A 22,527-nucleotide genomic window follows, 5' to 3' on the forward strand; every position below is an offset into this window, starting at 1 on the left:
AAAGAATTGGCCGTCCTTCCCGAGGTTCAGACTTTTGTGAAGGGAGTGTTGCATATCCACCCTCCATTTGTGCCGCCGGTGGCGCCGTGGGATCTTGAAGTGGTCTTGCAGTTCCTTATGTCTCACTGGTTTGAACCTTTGCGTAAGGTTGAGTTAAAGTTTCTCACTTGGAAGGTGGTCATGCTTTTGGCTCTGGCATCGGCCAGGCGAGTGTCAGAATTGGCGGCCTTGTCTCACAAGAGCCCGTATTTGATTTTCCATTCGGATAGAGCGGAATTGAGGACTCGTCAACAATTTCTGCCGAAGGTGGTTTCTTCGTTCCACATTAACCAGCCTATTGTGGTGCCTGTGGCTACGGATGCTGTGGCGGTTCCAAAGTCTCTTGATGTTGTCAGGGCTTTGACAATTTATGTCGCCAGAACGGCTCGTACCAGGAAAACAGAAGTTTTGTTTGTCCTGTATGCTTCCAACAAGATTGGAAATCCTGCTTCTAAACAAACTATTGCTCGCTGGATTTGTAATACGATTCAGCAGGCTCATTCTTCGGCTGGGCTACCGTTGCCGAAGTCGGTTAAGGCCCATTCTACTAGGAAGGTGGGCTCTTCTTGGGCGGCTGCCCGAGGCGTCTCGGCACTTCAACTTTGCCGAGCAGCTACGTGGTCGGGTTCAAACACTATTGCTAAGTTCTATAAGTTTGATACCCTGGCTGGTGAGGACCTCATGTTTGCTCAATCGGTGCTCCAGAGTTGTCCGCACTCTCCCGCCCGGTCTGGAGCTTTGGTATAGACCCCATGGTCCTTTTGGAGTCCCCAGCATCCTCTAGGACGTAAGAGAAAATAGGATTTTAATACCTACCGGTAAATCCTTTTCTCCTAGTCCGTAGAGGATGCTGGGCGCCCTTCCCAGCGCGGACTGTTACTTGCAGTTGTAGTTTTACTGGTTGTTTTTGTTTACACATGGGATGTGTATTTACTCAGCTTGTTGCTGTTGTTGTTTCATACGGTTATCTGGTTATATACTATTCCAGTTGTACGGTATGTTGTGGTGTGGGCTGGTATGTTTCTCGCCCTTTGTTTGAACAAAAATCCTTTTCTTGAAATGTCCCGTCTCCTCTGGGAATAGTTCCTATAACTGAGGTCTGGAGGAGGGGCATAGAGGGAGGAGCCAGTTCACACCCAGTTTAAGTCTTTATAGTGTGCCCAAGCTCCTGCGGATCCCGTCTATACCCCATGGTCCTTTTGGAGTCCCCAGCATCCTCTACGGACTAGGAGAAAAGGATTTACCGGTAGGTATTAAAATCCTATTTTAATTATATATGTTTGCAAAAATATGGCAATTAGTACCTCGGTCAATTTGATTTAACCATCTGTGCTCAGCCATGGCTATCCTTCAAACTTGGACTGTTAGATTGCCTTGAAGACCGAGTTTGGGTACCAAATTTAATGGGTAGCGGGTTTTTGAAAGTGCTTGTTAAACTCCCACCTGCAAGCCTGAAAACAACTGTCCCATCGATACAGCATCTCCAGATACCTGCCCACATCACCCCAAAAATGACATGTCTTTATTGGCCAAATTAGGCTAAAGAAAAACTTCTAAGTGTCTAATCATTGGCTGTGTTCCCATCCAGACATTGGTTTCCAAACCAAATCCTGCCATTTTCACCTTACACTAGGGAATGTCCAGTACTTTTACCTGCTGAGGGTCTGCAAAGAAAAATTTGCCTTAAATCCTATGATGGGTTAAGGTGGCTTAATTTGCATCGGTAATTGAATAGCAAAAGAATTGGGACTGGCTGCATAAAGTTGTATTTAGCCGCATTAATATCTATAAACGGGTTATCGCAGCAAATTGAATTCTCCCCTAAATCCAGTAGGCAATGTAAACAGAATAGACAAATGACTGTATTAATACTACAGTTAATTACCAGTAAACAATGTGCCAGGGAAAATACCATGGGCAGATGAGTGGTAATTTCCATGAAACATCCCTAACAACTAGCTTATGCAGCAGACATTTTTCTTGCATTTATCTATTTGCATATTCTCTTTATGAAAAAAAAAACAATGGCTTTAACATTTTTTTTTTTACTAATTTGCTGTGTATATATATTGATTTCTGCTTAAAACTAGTTATTTATTCTTCAATAATTGACCGGTGCACTGATTATCAATAATTAGTTGTTATTCTGAAGTGCCTTTCTAATCATTTATAGGATGGTACAGCGGCCCAACTGTTTACGTGTTGTATTATGATTGGTGAAACACATATTACATATACAGTATAATTCATTTCTACAGTAAACCTGATTAGAATTCTCTATGGAATACCCTTCGGCATGCAAAATATTCCCTTAGCATAAAAATCATCAACCGTTCCCTGAAAACTCGGGCAAGCTGAACAAATCCTCCAACCACTTTAACCTACAGTACCTGCGCTATTCTACCCAATTACCACCTAACAGTTCACTCCAGACTTACAATTATTCTCCTTTTATACACAAACATCCCTCTGACCTAGAACTGTTTGAAGTAATGATGTATCATGAGAAATGTGGAAGAAAACTGAATTTCCACTGGCTCAATCCTTCTTTATATAAATTACACTTATGCAGAAATGCAGATGTGACAAAGCTCATATTACACTTTTCCACCTACTGCATGCGTATACATTGCGGCAGCGGCTATCCTCACCCCGCGTATATACCATGCATCCCTATGGAAGCTGGTGCATACACACGTCCCGGTGCAGTTGGGGACACAGTATTCGCGGATGAGAATAGAGGTTCAGATCAGCAGGTACACTGTAGCTGCAATTCAGAAGAATGGATATATTTAAAGGAGTGAAGTAATAATTATAGTTGTACAGCATACTCGGCACATTAACCACATGCAGACATACAAGCTTACCTGATTTAATGAGAGAAACATTGACATTTATGTTTTTACTAAATTAACTTTGGCTCATTTAATTAGTTGCTGTATCATGCATAACTTTTACATCCATTATTTATATAGGTTCAGGTAAATTTAGTCAAAATGTAAGTGAGAAATCCAGATGCAACAAATATTTCCATCATTAAATGGGCACTGTTGGCATGTCTGAAAGAACTGTCAGCGAGGGTTCGGATAACTACTGACACACACACACACACACACACACACACACACACACACACACACACACACACTATATTACTGCTGGATCCAATTGGACTGTAAGATATGTATGTATCCTGCTTTACAGAATGTAATCAGACTGCGTAGAGTGAGAAGCATACAGTATGTCAACATCTCTATCACTTTTTTCTAGGCTGGAAGGAAACAATATCAGCTACAGTGCTGTTGAACAGTTTTCAGACATATCTTCACTCAATTCACATTTAGAACATGTAGTGTGAGTATGCTTGTCATCATCAATCTTATGAGATTATCACTGTTTCATCTTCCATGATTCCCTTCACAAAAGTATTCAGGTGAAATACATTTTGCAGAAGTGTATGATTGCATTGCTTGTATCAGTGACCATGGGGTATTTTCAATTTGGGTCGGATCCATTCCGACATGCATTTGTCAGAATGGATCCGACAACCCCTATTTAATCTCTTCTCAATTCAACTTTTAAAAAGTCGAATTGAGATGAGGGACCCAGAGGAGGAGAGGGGTGGGGGGGCGCGGGGGGGGGGGGGGGGGGGGTGGTAGCCACGGGGACAGCCGCGGGCAGACGGAGGAGAGCAGAAGGATGTCTCACAGCTGCCAGACCTCACAGCAGTGTCCACCTGGCTCCTGGAGCCGGGTGGACGCTGCCGTGAGTGGCGCTGCTGTGAGACATCCTGCTGCAGCGCTGTGCTATAGCGCTGCTCTCCCCTGTATGCCCGTGGCTGTCCCCCATCTCCCCGCGGCTCGCCCCCCCCCTTCTCCTCTGGGTTCCCATGGTCGGAAACGGGGGCAAATCCTGTCGAATTTGGCCCCGTTTCACTCAAAAGTATGTGAATCGGCAGCTATACGATTCACGTACTATTCGACAAGTCGAATTCCACGACTTGTCGAATAAAAACTGATGGGATTGAATAGGTCGAATCACTATTCGACCTTAAAAAGTTTTTCGACCCTAATTGAATATACCCCCATTTGTTCCTGGTTCATGCTTACAGTAGGAGTTCCAGGAAGTACCTGCATACTGCAGACCAGGGAGCTGATGCAGAGTCAATCGCAAGTCAGCTGTAATTGCTCAGATATTGCATGCGTGGATCTAAAGTTATATTATGCTTCTTTGCAGCCAGACTGCCCCTATCTGTACACTTGGTTTCATAGTCATCATTGTCAGTGGTAACTCGCACCAGCTGTAGCACTGGTGCAAAAGATCAGTCTGAGAATAGGCATATTTATGCACAATTCTGCATACAGATGTGTCCTACTACATCTTTGCTGTACTCACGTTAAACAGCCCTTCTAGTCACAAAATGCCCTGGCGTGACTCGGTATTGCTGTGCATCTTTAGGTGCGATTTTTTTCATTTACATGCATGCATCGTTATGTGACTAGGACACACAAGCAGCTTATGCTGATTAAAATGATATGTGGCATGCCTATGATGCGTCTACGGCTGTATCTGCATATGAATTGCTACGTTACAGTGTTTTCCCAGAAATCACTGTAACATAGCTTTTCGTATGCAGATACAGCCGCGTTCACACATACAATATAGGCATGCCGCATATTTTAATCAGCATAAGCTTCTTGTGAGTCATATTCGCATAGCGATGCGAATAAGACGCATTTTCAGCAAAACAAAAAGATGCCCGACGATGCCAAATTTTACAAAATATGAATAATAAAATGTCCTCCAGTGTAGAAACAATTCACAAATGAGCAAATGAAGGAGCATTCATGGTACTTACAGTGGTGGAACTGCATGTTACCATGGAGACCTGTCAGGTGCTGCTGGATATACAGTACATGTATCAAGGTACAACAATTTGTTCTCTATTTGGTAATCAGTAGCTAACAGACTTAGGGGCATATGTATTAATAATGTTGACACTGCTGTGATTGTTAATAATCTGACAGATAATTTAATTTTGAAGGAAATATCCCTGATATGTACTAAACTTAACTCACAGGGACAGCGATAGCGATAATCGCTATTTCTCCTTCGTCCTAGAGGATGCTGTGGACTCCAAAAGGACCATGGGGTATAGACGGGATCTGCAGGAGACATGGGCACACTATAAGACTTTGAATGGGTGTGAACTGGCTCCTCCCTCTATGCCCCTCCTCCAGACCTCAGTTAGATTCTGTGCCAAGAGGAGACTGGTCACACTCCAGGGGGGCTCTACTGAGTTTCTCTAAAAAGACTTTTGTTAGCTTTATTATTTTCAGGGAGCACTGCTGGCAACAGGCTCCCTGCTTCATGGGACTGAGGGGAGAGAAGCAGACCTACTTCTGTGAGACTGATAGGCTCTGCTTCTTAGGCTACTGGACACCATTAGCTCTAGAGGGTCCGATCACTTGGGTCGCCTAGCTGCTCGCTCCCGGAGCTGCGCCGCCGTCCCCCTCACAGAGCCAGAAGATCGAAGACAGGTGAGTAACCGAAGCAAAGAAGACATCGGAAGGCGGCAGAAGACTTCAGTCTTCCTGAGGTACCGTGCAGCGGGCGCGCTGCACGCCATTGCTCCCGCTCACACAGGCACTGCAGGGGGGGGGGCTCCTTGGGCTGCAATAAAAACCTCTTTTATACACTATCTGGCTATTTTAAGGTGCATAGACATTATTTGTGACCCCCGCCAGTATAATCTCAGCGGGACCGAAGCGCGCCTTGTAGGGGGCGGGGCTTCCTCCTCAGCTCCGGCCAGCGCCATTTTCTCTCCACAGCTTGCTGCAGAGACGCTGCTCCTGGCCCTTCCACTGCTGTCACAAGTAACAGGGTGTTGAAAACAAAGGGGGGGGGAGGGGCACTTAATTTTGGTGTTGGTTGTATTATATTACAAGCGCTGATAGCTGGGGCATTGTGCTTTTCAGACAGGTGTGGCGCTGGGTGTGAGCTGGCAAACTCCTTCTCTGTCTCTCTGAAAGGCCTTGCTGTGGGTCTGTCCCCTTTAGACCAGTGTGTTTGGGGGTGTCGGTACATGTGTGTCGACATGGTAGAAACTGAATGCTTTTCTCAAGGGGAGGTTAGTGTGAGAGCTGAGCAGAATGAAGGTGTGACTCTGTCGGCACCGCCGACTGCTTGGGATGACATGTGGAATGTGTTGAATAACAGTGTGGCTTTGTTACATAAGAGGTTGGACAAATCTGAGTTTCAGAACCAAGCATGGAGGCAATCTATGGGAGACGTGGTACCACACACTCAGGCCCCCTCGGGGTCCCAAAAACGTTAATTTACCCAGGTAGCAGACACTGATACCGACACGGATTCTGACTCCAGTGTCGACTATACTGATGCAAAGTTGCATCCTAAGGTGGCTAAGAGTATTCAGTACATGATTGTGGCTATAAAAGACGTGTTGCATATTACGGAAGACCCCGCTGTCCCTGAGACAAGGGTATGTATGTATAAGGGAAAGAAACCGGAGGTAACGTTTCCTCCCTCTCATGAACTGAATGCCCTTTTTGAAAAAGCCTGGGAAACGCCAGACAAAAGGTGGCACATTCCCAGGAGAATTGCTATGGCATACCCGTTTCCTTCTCTAGCGCGATTGTCCAAGAAAGTGGCACTACCGTCTCCTGAAATGGCGACCCTTAAAGATCCTGCTGATAGGAGGCAGGAAGCTGCCTTGAAATCTATTTATGTCACGACAGGTACACTGCTCAGGCCGGCTGTGGCTTCGGCGTGGGTAAGGTGATTGAAAAGTGGGCAGATAACTTGTCATCGGATATAGACACCCTGGATCGGGATAGCGTGCTTTTGACACTGGGTCATATCAGGGACGCTGCAGTCTATCTAAAAGTGACGGCGAGAGATATTGGCCTTTTGGGATCAAGGGCCAATGCCATGGCGGTCTCAGCTAGAAGGGCGTTGTGGACTCATCAGTGGAATGGTGATGCTGATTCTAAGAAGGCTATGGAGACTCTCCCCTACAAGGGTGGAGTTTTGTTTGGTGAAGGCCTCGCAGACATGGTTTCTACAGCTACCGCGGGTAAGTCCTTTTTTCTGCCTTTTGTTCCTCCACAGCAAAAGAAAACGACCCCATATCAGATGCAGTCCTTTCGGTCGCAGAAATTCCAGAAAGGACGTGGGTCATCCTTCCTTGCGGCAAGAGGTAAGGGTAGAGGAAAAAGATCGCCGGCTGTGGCAGGCTCCCAGGAGCAGAAGTCCTCCCCGGCTTCTACCAAATCCACTGCATGACGCTGGGGCTCCCCTGCGGGAGTTCGTACCGGCGGGAGCGCGTCTTCAACTCTTCAGTCAGGTCTAGGTTTTCTCTGGCCTGGATACTTGAGTGCTGGAAATTGTGACCCAAGGATACAAGCTGGAGTTTCAAGACGTGCCTCCACGACAATTTTTCAAATCGGCCTTGCCAGCTTCTCTTCCAGAAAGAGAGGTAGTGTGTACGGCGATACAAAAGCTGTGTCAGCAGCGAGTCATTGTCGAAGTTCCCCCGTCACAGCGGGGAGAAGGGTTTTATTCAAGCCTGTTCGTGGTCCCGAAGCCGGATGGCTCGGTCAGACCGATTCTGAATTTAAAATCCCTCAATGTGTATTTGAAAAGTTTCAAATTCAAGATGGAATCTCTCCGAGCGGTGATCTCCAGTCTGGAGGGGGGGGGGATTTTATGGTGTCAGTCGACATAAAGGATGCTTACCTACATGTCCCCATTTATCCTCCTCATCAGGCGTACCTGAGGTTCGCTGTGCAGGATTGTCACTACCAATTTCAGACGTTGCCATTTGGTCTTTCCACGGCCTCAAGGATTTTCACAAAGTTAATGGCGGAAATGATAGTGCTCCTGCGCAAGCAAGGGGTCACAATTGTCCCGTACTTGGACGATCTCCTGAGAAAGGCGAGATCACAGGAGCTGTTACTAAAAAACGTTGCGCTCTCACTACAGGTGCTGCAACAGCATGGCTGGCTCCTGAATTTGCCAAAGTCGCAGTTGATTCCGACAACTCGGTTGTCGTTTTTGGGCATGACTCTGGACACGGAACTGCAGAGGATTTTTCTCCCGTTGGAAAAAGCTCAGGAAATCCAGAACATGGTCAAGGAACTTCTGAAACCGCCAAGAGTGTCGATTCATCAATGCACTCGAGTGCTGGGGAAAATGGTGGCGGCCTACGAGGCCATTCCATTTGGCAGGTTCCATGCAAGAACGTTTCAGTGGGACTTACTGGACAAGTGGTCAGGGTCCCATCTGCAGATGCACCGGAAAATGACTCTGTCCCCCAGGACCAGGGTTTCTCTCCTGTGGTGGCTCCAAAGTTCTCACCTTCTAGAGGGTCGTAGGTTTGGCATCCAAGATTGGATTCTGGTGACCACGGACGGGAGTCTCCGAGGTTGGGGAGCAGTCACACAGGGAAAAAATTTCCAGGGAAAATGGTCAAGCTAGGAAGCTTGTCTGCACATAAGCATTCTGGAATTAAGGGCCATCTACAACGGCCTGCTACAAGCGGAACATCTTCTTCGCGACCTGCCCATCCTGATTCAGTCGGACAACATAACAGCCGTGGCGCACATAAATCGCCAGGGTGGAACAAAGAGCAGAGCGGCGATGGCGGAGGCCACCAAGATCCTTCGCTGGGCGGAAAAACATGCAAGCGCCCTGTCAGCGGTCTTCATTCCAGGCGTGGATAACTGGGAAGCAGACTTCCTCAGCAGACACGATCTCCACGCAGGAGAGTGGGGTCTTCATCAAGAGGTCTTTGCAGAAGTGACAAGTCGTTGGGGAATTCCTCAAATAGACATGATGGCGTCTCGCCTCAACAAGAAGCTTCAGACATATTGTTCCAGGTCGAGGGCCCCTTAAACAGTAGCAGTGGACGCTCTGGTGACGCCGTGGGTGTTTCAGTCAGTCTATGTGTTCCCTCCACTTCCACTCATCCCAAAGGTGTTAAGGATCGTGAGAAGAACAAGGGTTTAGGCGATACTCGTTGTTCCAGATTGGCCTCGGAGGGCCTGGTATCCGGATCTTCAGGAATTACTCACAGGAGATCCTTGGCCTCTTCCTCTAAGAGAGGATCTGTTACAGCAAGGACCGTGCGTGTTCCAGGACTTACCGCGGTTGCGTTTGACAGCATGGCGGTTAAACGCCAAATCCTAGCTAGGAAGGGTATTCCCGGGGAAGTCATCCCCACCCTACTTAAGGCTAGAAAGGAGGTAACGGCGAAGCATTATCACCGTATCTGGAGAAAATATGTGTCTTGGTGTGAATCCAAGAAAGCTCCTACGGAAGAGTTTCACCTGGGGCGGTTTCTCCATTTTTTGCAAGCAGGTGTGGATGCGGGCCTGAAGTTAGGCCCCATTAAAGTGCAGGTTTCGGCCTTATCAATTTTCTTTCAAAGGGAATTGGCCTCGCTTCCTGAAGTTCAGACGTTCGTGAAAGGCGTACTACACATACAACCTCCATTTGTGCCCCCAGTGGCTCCATGGGATATTAACGTGGTGTTACAGTTCCTTACGTCACATTGGGGGTAATTCTGAGTTGATCGCAGCAGGATTTTTTTTAGCAGTTGGGCAAAACCATGTGCACTGCAGGGGAGGCATATATAACATGTGCAGAGAGAGTTAGATTTGGGTGTGGTGTGTTCAATCTGCAATCTAAATTGCAGTGTAAAGATAAAACAGCCAGTATTTACCCTGCACAGAAACAAAATAACCCACCCAAATCTAACTCTCTCTGCACATGTTATATCTGCCTCCCCTGCAGTGCACATGGTTTTGCCCAACTGCTAAAAAAAATCCTTCTGCGATCAACTTGGAATTACCCCCATTGTTTGAACCTTTACAAACGGTTGAGTTGCAATTTCTCACTTGGAAAGTGGTCATGCTATTGGCCTTGGCGTCCGCATGGCAGGTGTCCGAATTGGCGGCTTTGTCTTGCAAAAGCCCCCTATCTAATCTTCCATGAGGATAGAGCGGAGTTGAGAACTTTTCAACATTTTCTACCGAAGGTGTTTTCTTCGTTTCATATGAACCAACCTATTGTGGTGCCTGTGGCTACTGAAGCCTTGGCTGATTCAAAGTCTCTTGATGTGGTCAGAACTTTGAAAATGTATGTAGCCAGAACGGTTCGGGTGAGAAAAACAGAGGCGCTGTTTGTCCTATATGCAGCCAACAAGGTTGGCGCTCCTGCTTCTAAGCAGACTATTGCGCGCTGGATCTGTAATACGATTCAGCAGGCTCATTCTACGGCTGGATTGCCGTTCCCAAAATCGGTGAAAGCCCATTCCACTAGGAAGGTGGGCTCATCTTGGGCGGCTGCCCGAGGCGTCTCGGCATTACAGCTTTGCAGAGCAGCTACTTGGTCGGGGTCAAACAGTTTTGCAAAGTTCTACAAGTTTGATACCTTGGCTGATGAGGACCTCATGTTTGGTCAATCGGTCCTGCAGAGTCATCCGCACTCTCCCGCCCGGTTTGGAGCTTTGGTATAAACCACATGGTCCTTTTGGAGTCCACAGCATCCTCTAGGACGAAGGAGAAAATAGGATTTTAATACCTACCGGTAAATCCTTTTCTCTTAGGCCCTCATTCCGAGTTGTTCGCTCGCAAGCTGCTTTTAGCAGCTTTGCACACGCTAAGACGCCGCCTACTGGGAGTGAATCTTAGCTTATCAAAATTGCGAACGAAAGATTCGCAATATTGCGAAAAGACTTCTCTGTGCAGTTTCTGAGTAGCTCGAGACTTACTCTGCCAGTGCGATCAGTTCAGTGCTTGTTGTTCCTGGTTTGACGTCACAAACACACCCAGCGTTCGGCCAGACACTCCTCCGTTTCTCCAGCCACTCCCGCGTTTTTCCCAGAAACTGTAGCGTTTTTTTCAAACACTCCCATGAAACGGCCAGTTTCCGCCCAGAAACACCCACTTCCTGTCAATCACATTACGATCACCAGAACGAAAAAAAAACCTCGTAATGCCGTGAGTAAAATTCCTAACTGCATAGCAAATTTACTTGGCGCAGTCGCAGTGCGAACATTGCGCATGCGCAGTTAGCGGAAAATCGCTGCGATGCGAAGAAAATTACCGAGCGAACAACTCGGAATGACCACCTTAGTCCGTAGAGGATGCTGGGCGCCCGTCCCAGTGCGGACTCTATCTGCAGTACTTGTATATAGTTATTGCTTAAGTTACACAAAGGTTATGTTTGGTAAGGGTCAGGCTGTTGCTGATCTGTTTTAGTTCACACTGTTAACTGGGTTTAATTAAATGCCATGTTGTACGGTGTGGTGTGGTGTGGTGTGACCTGGTATGTATCTCACCCTTAATTTAACAAAATCCTTTTCCTCTAAGTGTTCGTCTCCTCTGGGCACAGTTCCTATAACTGAGGTCTGGAGGAGGGGCATAGAGGGAGGAGCCAGTTCACACCCATTCAAAGTCTTATAGTGTGCCCATGTCTCCTGGGGATCCCGTCTATACCCCATGGTCCTTTTGGAGTCCCCAGCATCCTCTACGGACTAAGAGAAAAGGATTTACCGGTAGGTATTAAAATCCTATTTTCTGTGAGTTACTTCCCTTGCATTTTGGAGGAGTGTTTTACATTTGGAAAGACTCCGCCGGGGTAATCTAACACTGCGCATGCTGAATGGAGGCTGCGGGAGAGTGATCGGCCTGATTCAATGGTGGACACAGTTGCAACAGATTAGGCCTGCACAGTGTTTTAATCACAAATTCCTCTAAACATGGCCTCTGTGGCTGTGGCATTATATTTAGGAATACAGCCATGTTCACTGACATGCCCGTGACACTAACATTACATGCCCATGAGATTGCCTTTTTTTGTGAACACTTCAAGTCACCACCCAGGAATGCCCATTTTTGTGCGCCCCCAGCTCTACTGATAGCGAATCAGTACACAACAGTGGTCTCTGCATACACTCGGAGGAATGCATGCATAGTACGGGTTTTCTGGACTTATTCCACATGCACAGGAGCAACAAAATGCTCAGCTGTGCAAACATCAGCATTGCGTCCACCTCTGAATCACTTCATGTGTCACAATATTTTTACCTTTGAAAATATTTTTTTTTCCCCTACCTTTACACCTGGTGTGCACACAAATAGTGATGGGCATCAAAGTTTTAAAACATCGGTAGAAAACCATAGATGATTGGACATTGGACATTGGTGCTTGTAAAACCATTGATGATTGATGGACATACTTATGCACAAAAGAAATTTGCTCTGATTGCGAGTTTAGAATTAATCTACAAATGCAATTTGCGTGGCGAATATATGGTGATAATGGCTTGTGGGACCCAACTCTCTTCTTATTGAATTGACCCCATTTAGAGATAGACAAACGAGAATCAAAGAATATGCAACAGAGTGGTGGGTGGTGAAGGATAAAAAATTGCATAACCTAGGCCGAAGATGAGACTGTAAAGGAAACACAGAAACAGACTAAGACCCCTTTCAGACATACGACCCGGGAATTTCCCTGCCCAGTCCCGGGTTTTTTATCGCTGAAAAATCCCGGGTTTTTGCTGAAGACCCCCTTTCACACTTAACCTGAGACCTGGGAAATTCCCTTTAAGACATAAGTCTGTTATGCCCTTGCCCAGGGCAGACTGGGCTACTCTCATGTCACATACACACACACACGTCACACTCATACTTGTCTTTTACACACACACACACACACGTCACACTCATACTTGTCTTTTACACACACACACACAAATACACGTCACACTGAAACACACAGAATACATGTAATATACATACACATACCAAATTCATACACACATGCCAAACTCACACACACACCAGCCAAGGCCTCACCACAACAGGCCGCCTCTCTGTTAGGCTGCATCGGCTGCTTCTACTACTCACTGCAGCACGGACTGCAGCAACCAGTGCACGCCCCCTCCAGGCAGCCCCACCCCTTCCAGCAGTACACACGCCAATCAAAGGCACGTAGGTGCGACCTGGGAGTAAATTCCCAGGTCGCACCGTTCAGATCTAAGACAGGTTGTCTACCCGGGACTTAAGTCCGGGGAAAAACCCTGGTCAGTTGCAGGGTTGGGGCCTTTCAGACATGCCAAAATCCTGGGTTGATGCTAGTTCATGTGCAAGATCCCGGGATTGGAGGATGTCTGAAAGGGGTATAAAATAGAGTGAGTACAAGCATAAAAACATACAAGAGCAGATGGCACTTTCACATAAAAAAAAAAAAACAGTAAAGAATTGTTTGTCTACTCCAGTTCTCAAGTACCACCAGCAGGTCTTGTTTTGTGTATTTCTTTAATCATGTACAGGTTAGGTAATCTACTTTACTGGATCAGTAATTATCTAACCTACATCCACATACAGAAACCCTCAATACATGACATGTTGGGAAAAGTTCAGGGTTGTGGTTGAGAACAACTTGAGGTTGAGACAAAGTAAAAAAATTTAGACCACCTCAACAGTAGCAGCAGAGTGTAAAGGAAGCAGAGAGAGACTAAACATGTCCATAAAAGAAGTCCGCATGTGTAGAGTGCTGGTCCTCTGTAATCAGTAGATATTTTGATGATTGTTGGGTCCTCAAGATTGATGCACCGCGCTCTGAACTCCTAGAAATGGTGGAGCTACATTTATATATATAATTCTTTCAGCAAGTTACTCTTAAAATCTTACCAGTTGATGAACAAGGTACAGTATAGTGGTGGGGTTGGTATTGATATCCCAACAAACAGAATCTGAGTGGTCAGAATCCCAACAGCGGCATGCCGATATTCCAAATCCCGATGGAGTTTGGTAAGTATTATAACCCAAAGCGTCCCCTCCTGCATCCTTATCCTAACCATCCCCTCCCATAGCCTAGCAATCTATTAACTAGTGTTTTTTACTTATTTTATTACGAGATTATGTTTTCACTGACATTACGGACATCTTTATCACATTAGGAAGTTTTCCACCAAAATCTGCATTATCAGCTTTATTTCCTGTGAAATTAGATATTTTCACTACCTGTTTGTTAGGTATACTACTAAAGATAGTACATGGAGAATACAGCAGTAAATGAATACAGATAATTTAACAGCATGATAAATATACTTAGGGGTATATTCAATTGAAGTCGAAAGCTGCCGTCTGTCGAAAAGATGGCAGTTTTCGACTTTTTTAGGTCGGAAGGGGTTCCGACCTATTCACTATAACCCCAAATTTTTCGACAAGTGAAGGAATTCGACTTGTCGAAAAACATGTGGATCGGCGGAATAGCTGCTGATCCACGTGCTTTTTCGATCATCTCAATTCGACTTTAAAAAAAGTCGAAGTGAGATGGGAAGAGCAGCGCCGGAGACGGGGAGAGCCAAGGCGGGGACGGGGTGAGCAGAGCTGGAGGATGTCACAGCAGGCCGCTCACAGCAGCGTCCACCTGACTCCGGCAAGCGAGACCTCGCTTGCTGGAGCCGGGTGGATGCTGCCGTGAGTGGCGGCTGTGATGCAGGGACGGGGAGAGGCAGAGAGACTGGGGGGGGAGAGCCGCGGGCAGACGGGGGAGAGCAGCGCTACAGCAGCGGCTATACAGCCGTCTCCCCTCCCGCATCTCATTTCGACTTTTTTAAAAGTCGAATTGAGATGTCATTGAATAGCCCAGGTCGGATCCATTACGACAAATGAATGTCGGAATGGATCCGACTTCAATTGAATATACCCCTTAGTGTCAAATAGTGGTTTTAACTTTACCTTGTCATAACCTTATAGTACATTTAAAAGCAAATTTATTATTTTTGCATTGTAGGCTGCTTGGGAATAACCTGGAACCTGATGATATCACAGCTCTGAAGGCCAAATCAAGTAAAAGTATAATTGCTGCACACATTGATGAAAATTTTGGACAGGATTTTTGGCAAGGCTGGTGGCTCTGGATATTTCAACGATGCAAAATGTGCAATGATGAAAAAATTGTCTCTTTTTTGACTAAAGTGTACAGAGGGCTCGGTCTTTGCAGCGGAAAAGATATTGAGTGGATGAAAAACTGGTATAAGGAAGTGGATGACTTTTTGCAGGAGAGAATAAATCAGTGCTCCGTTAAGAACATAACTAAGAGGATGGAGGCACTCAGACAGATGTTTCAGCAGCAGTCAACAAACCACTAATTTGTAAATGGTTTTTCCTTCAATATAATAATATATTCTAAGTAGAGTGTAAACTGGCACATAAGAACTACAAGTAAGGAGACATTCCTAGTGTGTATTGTTACAACTACATCCAGTAACATATTGATAGATGAATAATCATGTTAACGCATAGATTTGTCCAGCATTACATTTTCCTCCTCTGTCCTTCCTTTCCAGTTTGTGGCTGGAAAACATACAAAAACAGAAAACTAGTGCACACTGTGTGTGAAATCAATCAATTTATAAAGTGCAGATACACTCACCTAGTAGATATGATATTCATGCTCTGTGATATTACTGTACTGCTCCTCAAACAACGCATTTCGCCATGTGGGAAGATGAAATGTAAATAGAGTACATAACTAGATAGCACTGTATAGCCTATACCAGTGTTTCCCAACCACGGCCCTCAAGGCACACCAACAGTCCTGGTTTTAGTGATATCCAGGCTTGAACACAGGTGACTTAATTAGTACCTTAATTATTTTGATTTAACCATCTGTGCTGAAGACTGGATATCACTAAAACCTGCACTGTTGGTGTGCCTTGAGGACCGTGGTTGGGAATGCCTGGCCTATACCTCTAATTAACAAGCTAGCTGCAAAATATAAGAGATCAGAATACTTAAATGTATGAGCAAATCCCGTTTCTACACACATTCAATAATAATGAGTGGCATGAAATCCTTTCAAGAGACTGTACTAGAAGTTGGAAAGGTGCTGCTGTCTGTTATCTGTCAGGTCTGGTAGGAAAGGCCAGCAATAGTGATAAGGGAGACTTTCTACACTGTCCCGCAAAATATGTGCTTAAGTCTGCAATTGGCAAGAAAATTGACTATATGAAGATTATATCTGGAATCTTGGGCTGAGCTACAGGAATTATTACAGTCCGCGTTCTGTTGATACATTACTATTATTATTATTATCCTTTATATGGCGCCACAAGGGTTCTGCAGCGCCCAATTACAGAGTATATATGCACATAATTAAAACAGGAAAACAGTGACTTACTGTACAGTTGAAGACAATATAGGACAAGTACAGAGTAACTAAGCATAACTACACCAGTAAACGACATAGAGATAATTTCCAAGGTGGCCAAAAAACTGTGGGATTTGGGCAGTTGAGGATTATTAAAGTAAGAAAAGGATAAGCACATGAGGGAAGAGGGCCCTACTCGTGAGAGCTTACATTCTAAGATTACACACTTTGCCAGTAGTGGTCATCTTTGTCGTCATCTATCCACATCGATATACCAGCAATGATACAGTTTTTACTGTATTGTTTTCAGCAGATCAAGCACCCCGCAGTATTGGGTCAGTCGGTGACAGATAGGACAACAAGTGAATGTAGTTGGCAGAGAGAGCTATACTGATTTAGTTTGATGGACTACATGCTGTACATTATATTATAAAGTTACTGTAGATACTGTAGTATATATCTGCAGTGAATTAATATAGGTACCGTAACATGTATCCATGCCTATATGATAATGCTACGAACATACATGTAAGCCTAGCCTGGACAAATGCACTCCATGGGGGAGATTCAAATGTTTGAAAATTCAGTTGGGAGTCTGTTTTTTCCTATCTACAGATGTAGCCACCTTTATCTTGGCCGATTCTCCGCCTAGACGGACGTTTAGTCACGCTAAGGCGATAGCTTAGCTTGCTGAGTTTAATCACAGGCAGGCACGTTGAGGCGATTCTAGATACTCAGCATGCATTTCACATCTCCACCACTGGGTGGCTAATGCTCCACTAATCCAGTACTTTCGATCGTATAGCGGCGGATTGATCTACAGCTCTGGCAAATGGCCAGTGACGACTGTAATGTTAATAGATGGTGACCAATGGTCAGACGGTGAGAGTTCTCAATATGAATAAATAGTTTATACAGACATAAACGAACATGTTAAAACACTTGTGTATGCAGACGCAAGATTGTGTATGGAGACGCAACTAATTGTGTAAAGGGAAGTATGTACAATGCATAAACACCATGCTTTTGAAATACATGTACAGTATGAGCGTCCGAGTTCCCTAAGGCATAATGGGGAGGGGTCGCTATTTGCAGTACTTTTACACATGAACTTGTAAATCTCTCATGAAATGTCGTGGTCTAACAATGAAGGCTACCACCTCCCACGCTGAGAGTCCCGGGTTCGAGTCCTAAAGTGCCAACTTTTTTTTTGTGTGTGTGTTCCCGTGACAGTCACTTTAATATTTTTTTTTTCATGCTAATACATTCTATACATTCTGTGGAAAATACGTGCTTTTGAAATACAAGTATGAGCGTCCGAGTGCCCTATGTCATAAACCCAACACCAATGGGAAGGAAGTGCCAACCTTTTTTTTTATGTGTTCCCGTGACATTCACTTTATTATAATTTTTTTTCTTTGTTATACATTCAATGGATGGGTGCACACAGATTTCACATAAATCAGAGTAAATCTGCAGGAGCGATTCTTTACGCTAAGTGCAAATGCACAGAGGTAATGAGTATAAATTAGTGTATTCCGCTGCAACTAACTGAGCAACACAGTACTGTATATAAAAGCTCCTCCCTAAGTTCCTGGATGCCAAATCACCGTACTTAGTATCTCTGTACAGTAAGTTCTATTATTGCACTAATTAGCTGTTCGTGCTAATTAGTACCCTAATAGAAAATACTATACAGAGATACTAAGGACGGTGATTTGGCAACCAGGAACTTACGGAGGAGCTTTTATCTCTCTCCAATATACATAGAAAGATTAAACTTGCCACTGTACGTTACAAGCTGCTTGTGCTAATTAGTACACTAGTAAAACATACTGTACAGAGATATTAAGGATGGTGATTTAGCATCCAGGAACTTAGGGAGGAGCTTTTATCTCTCTCCTTTATACTTAGAAAGAGTACAATGGAGAGAGATAAAAGCTCCTCCCTAAGTTCCTGGATGCCAAATCACTGTACTTAGTATCTCTGTACAGTATGTTCTACTAGTGTACTAATTAGCACGAACAGCTTGTAACGTACAGTGGCAAGTTTAATCTTTCTATGTATAATGTAGAAAGATAAAAGCTCCTCCCTAAGTTGCTGGATGCCAAATCACCATACTTAGTATCTCTGTACAGTATTTTCTATTAGGGTACTAATTAGCACGAACAGCTAATTAGTACCCTAATAGAACATACTGTACTAAGGATGGTGATTTGGCATCCAGGAACTTACAAAGGAGCTTTTATCTCTCTCCATTATACATAGAAAGATTAAACTTGCTACTATATGCTACAATAGGGGTGGGCAACATGCGGCCCGCGGGCCGGTTGCGGCCCGTGGACCGATCTTGCCTGGCCCGAAGTCCCCCACCAGTGAGCAATGACAAGCGGCCCGATTGGCTGAGCCGCTTGTTATTGCGCTACACAGCTCCCAGAAGCGGCGCCGCTGAGGAAATGCCGGTCACGTCACAGGGTCACCTGACCGGGATTTCCTCTGTGACGTCGTGCGCGGGGCGGCACGGGGGCGGAGCCACAGCAGGAGTGGACAGCGGGCAGCAGCAGTGACTCCGTGCAGCACAGCGGGCAGCGCGGATCATCTGGCAGCAGGAAACGAGGATCTGGCAGCGGGGATCTGGCAGGCAGCGGGGATCTGGCAGCGGGCAGCAGATCTGCCACTGAAAAAAAGGTAAAGGGATCTGTGCATAACTTTAAAAGCTGTTATATGGGTCCAGGGGAGGGGGGTAGAGACTGCTCTATGGGTTTAGGGGAGGGGGTGGGAAGGGGAGTAGAGACTGCTATATGGGTCCGGGGGAGGGGAGGAGCTAGTAACTGTGCCCAGGGACAGAGACAGGAGCGGTGAATAACAGCATTGCACAGGATGCTGTTTGTTTGTTTTCAGCATTGTTTTTTTTTATTTTTTTTATTTTTTATTACTGGATTAATGTTTTTTTTTTTAGACATTTGTATTTTGGCTGTAAAAAAACTACATATGCAACGTACTGTATATTGTGGTGTGTGTGATTATAGTTATATATACTATGTTTTTATAGTTCTATACATAACTATGGGCCTAATTCAGACCTGATCGCTAGCAGGCGATTTTTGCACTGCTGCCATCAGTTCGTCACCACCTACAGGGGGAAGGGGAAATCGCTGTGCAGGTGTGTGATCACAAGTGCAGAGAGCTGCACAAACAGAAGTTTGTGCAGTCTCTGAACAGCCCAGGACTTACTCTTCCAGTGCGATGATCGGAGCCTGAGCTGACATCAGAAACCCTCCCTCCAAATGCCTGGTCCCTCCAGCGTTTTTTCCGGACACTCCTCTAAATCGATCAGTTGCCACCCACAAACACCCTCTGCATGTCAATCACCTTGCGATTGCCCGTGCGATCGCTTTGTTCGCACCATCCCGTTGCTGCCCGGCGCTGCGGACAGACGCACCTGTGCATTGCGGTGCATACGCATGCACAGTTCAGACCCGATCGGTATTGTATATACAAGATATTTTGTGTGCGGCCCTCGAATATTCACTGGAAGTGTTAAGCGGCCCCCCAACTGAAATAATTGCCCACCCCTGTGCTACAAGCTGCTCGTGCTAATTAGTACACTAGAAGAACATACTGTACAGAGATACTAAGGATGGTGATTTGGCATCCAGGAACTTAGGGAGGAGCTTTTATCTCTCTCCATTGTAATCTTTCTAAGTATAATGGAGAGAGATAAAAGCTCCTCCCTAAGTTCCTGTATGTAAAATCACCGTCCTTAGTATCTCTGTACAGTATGTTCTACTAGTGCACTAATTAGCACGAACAGCTTGTAACATACAGTGGCAAGTTTAATCTTTCTATGTATAATGGAGAGAGATAAAAGCTCCTCAGTAAGTTCCTGGATGCCAAATCACCGTCCTTAGTAACTCTGTACAGTATATTCTATTAGGGTACTAATTAGCACATACTGTACAAAATTCCTAATATCAAGAGGCAATAGTGTACTTCTAACACGTCCATTTGCGACTGTGTACACTACTGGTTTTATGTTGTATTGTCTGCGGGACTTGGATGCTCACATATTCATAAAGTACTGTAGATGGATCATATACTGTATGCTGTACTATTTGCGTCTGTACCGTATATACTGTATTAAATAATGCAGCGTAATGAGTATTTACTATATGCAGCGTAATGAGACGCCTTAGTAAAGTAGTCCTTATTATATATTTCAGTATTGTATTTTATGGGAGACCACACGCATGCGCAGTGGTGATTGTAAAAAGCGACATCTGGTGGATGATCGCAGGTATTACACGTAAAGGTAACGCCAAACGCTCTGCCTCCGTGCGATTAGGTATGCCTCTCTGTGACTAGGCGCGCCTCCCTACGCCCCGGTACGCTGCGTATGCTCGATCGGGACAAACGCCTCAGCCAGTCAAGATAAAGGTGGCTACATCTGTAGTAGACAGGAAAAAACAGACACCCAACCCACTTTTCAAACATTTGAATCTCCCCCCATATGTTTTTTTAAATTGACAGCTAACATACATATACATCCTTATACAGTGAATTGTTGTTTGTTTGTTTGTTTGTTTTTTTATAATGTTTTGTTTTTAACATTATCATTTGCTGAGTGCTTATACTATAAGATACATTGGTTTCTATTGCATAATGGTAATTTGACTGGATTCCCAGAGCAGTCTCTGTGGATATTAGCAAGTCAGTTGGATCCTGCTGCTGACCAGGAGGAATATGCAAAAGAGCTTTAGTATGTGCTTAATTTCCGAAGTAAGTTGACTGAAGAATATCATTTGCAAGTCATGTTTTCCATATGGTTATAATTAAAATGAGTTGTTCCGTTTTATATATAGGTATGTATATATATATATATATATATATATATATATAATGTGTGTATATATAATGCTATTTTGAAACCTGGATATGCTTTGTGGCGTAGACATTTCTTGGTATACTCCTTACATTGCTGTTTCTGTAACTGTTAACTTCTGAAAGGTATACAGATGTGTCCTCTTACATATTTGCTGCAGTCTCGCCAAACAACCCCTCTTGGCAGGCCAGGTCTCGGGAGACACTGTTGGTGTCAGGCATCTTTTTTTGCATATTTTATTGCATTTATTTTTTTTTTTTTTTTTTTTCGAAAATGCATTTTACACACACCGGAAGACTGTGCTGATTAATTTGAGAAGGGACACTTGTATATCTGCGTGCAACTGAGTCTCTGAATCTGTATATGTAGTGCTATAATGCAGCCACTCTGGCTTTTTCCATACCAAGTGTCACATATCAAATTAATCAGCACAGTCTGCTGATGCGTACTAGTCACATCATGTTGCGTCTAAGAATGATTTCGGCAAAAAAAAAACACCCGACATCATCAGAGTTGCACGAGACCTGTCAGCTCACTTGCGCCAGGTATCTCCCGCTGCATGGCGTATTGAGGCTAGATGTAAGAGTAAGTGTCTGTATGTGCAAATATGTAAATAAGAAATGCACATATAAATATATAATTTTAACATTTATTTAAGGTGAAGCTGACCTTTGTTAAACAGGTTACAGACCCTTTTAGAAACTTATACATATATACATCTGTACCTCAATTTTTTATTTATTCTATTAATTATGTACATTTTTAATGCATAGAAACTTGTACATTCAAATAATGTCTAGTGTTTGTAGAATAAATTATTTCAAAGCAAAATAATTTTTTTGCCACATGGAAATGGATTTGTAAAGAAGTCTTTTAAGGACAAAACACTCATCACTTCACTTTATTTGCCTTTATCTGAATGGTGTTGTATACCATGTTATTTTCACATTAATTAAAAGTCATCATCCACCTTTAAAAAGCCATTTGCCCCGATTTGCCAAATGGAGTGCATATCCTTGTGTCTCCAGCTCTTCTCTATAATAAGAGACTTTGCTCTGCTTCACAGACTATGGCTACACTGTTGGTCTACTTCTATTGTGTGTGATGAATACTACAACATTGTAAGAAATTAAATTACCTCAAGGACTACGTTACCTCAATGCCGGGGACGCATCTAGAATGGGTGCTGATGGCGCAGCCGCCAGCAGGTTGCCTGCTGCACAGGTGAAATCTGCTGTATACGGACACCATACATATCGTAAAACGTTTCTCCACAAATACTAGGTTACCTTGCATGGTGCATTGTTCTGCTTATACTTAGATAGGATTATTGTGGACATTGCGGGTCACAAAATTTCTGTTATACTCACAAGGTTTAGTGTTACTACAGACTCAACAACGAAATTATTACTTGG

The 22,527-nt window shown here is 44.5% G+C and overlaps 1 protein-coding gene across 5 annotated transcripts in view; it reads left to right on the forward strand.

Annotated features, from left to right (window-relative positions):
• Positions 1-17,837, forward strand: part of LOC134910378 (NLR family CARD domain-containing protein 3-like) — a 323,407-nt gene extending 305,570 nt beyond the window's left edge. For all 5 annotated transcript variants that reach the window (XM_063918341.1, XM_063918331.1, XM_063918360.1 and 2 more), the window contains 2 exons: positions 3,310-3,393; positions 14,872-17,837. In XM_063918341.1, coding sequence (XP_063774411.1) covers positions 3,310-3,393; positions 14,872-15,229 — 442 coding nt within the window. In that variant the 3' untranslated portion in view covers positions 15,230-17,837. The remainder of the gene's footprint in view (positions 1-3,309; positions 3,394-14,871) is intronic.
• The last annotated feature ends 4,690 nt before the right edge of the window (positions 17,838-22,527 follow it).

This window comes from Pseudophryne corroboree, chromosome 1 (assembly GCF_028390025.1).
Source record: "Pseudophryne corroboree isolate aPseCor3 chromosome 1, aPseCor3.hap2, whole genome shotgun sequence".
Classification (NCBI taxonomy): domain Eukaryota; kingdom Metazoa; phylum Chordata; class Amphibia; order Anura; family Myobatrachidae; genus Pseudophryne; species Pseudophryne corroboree.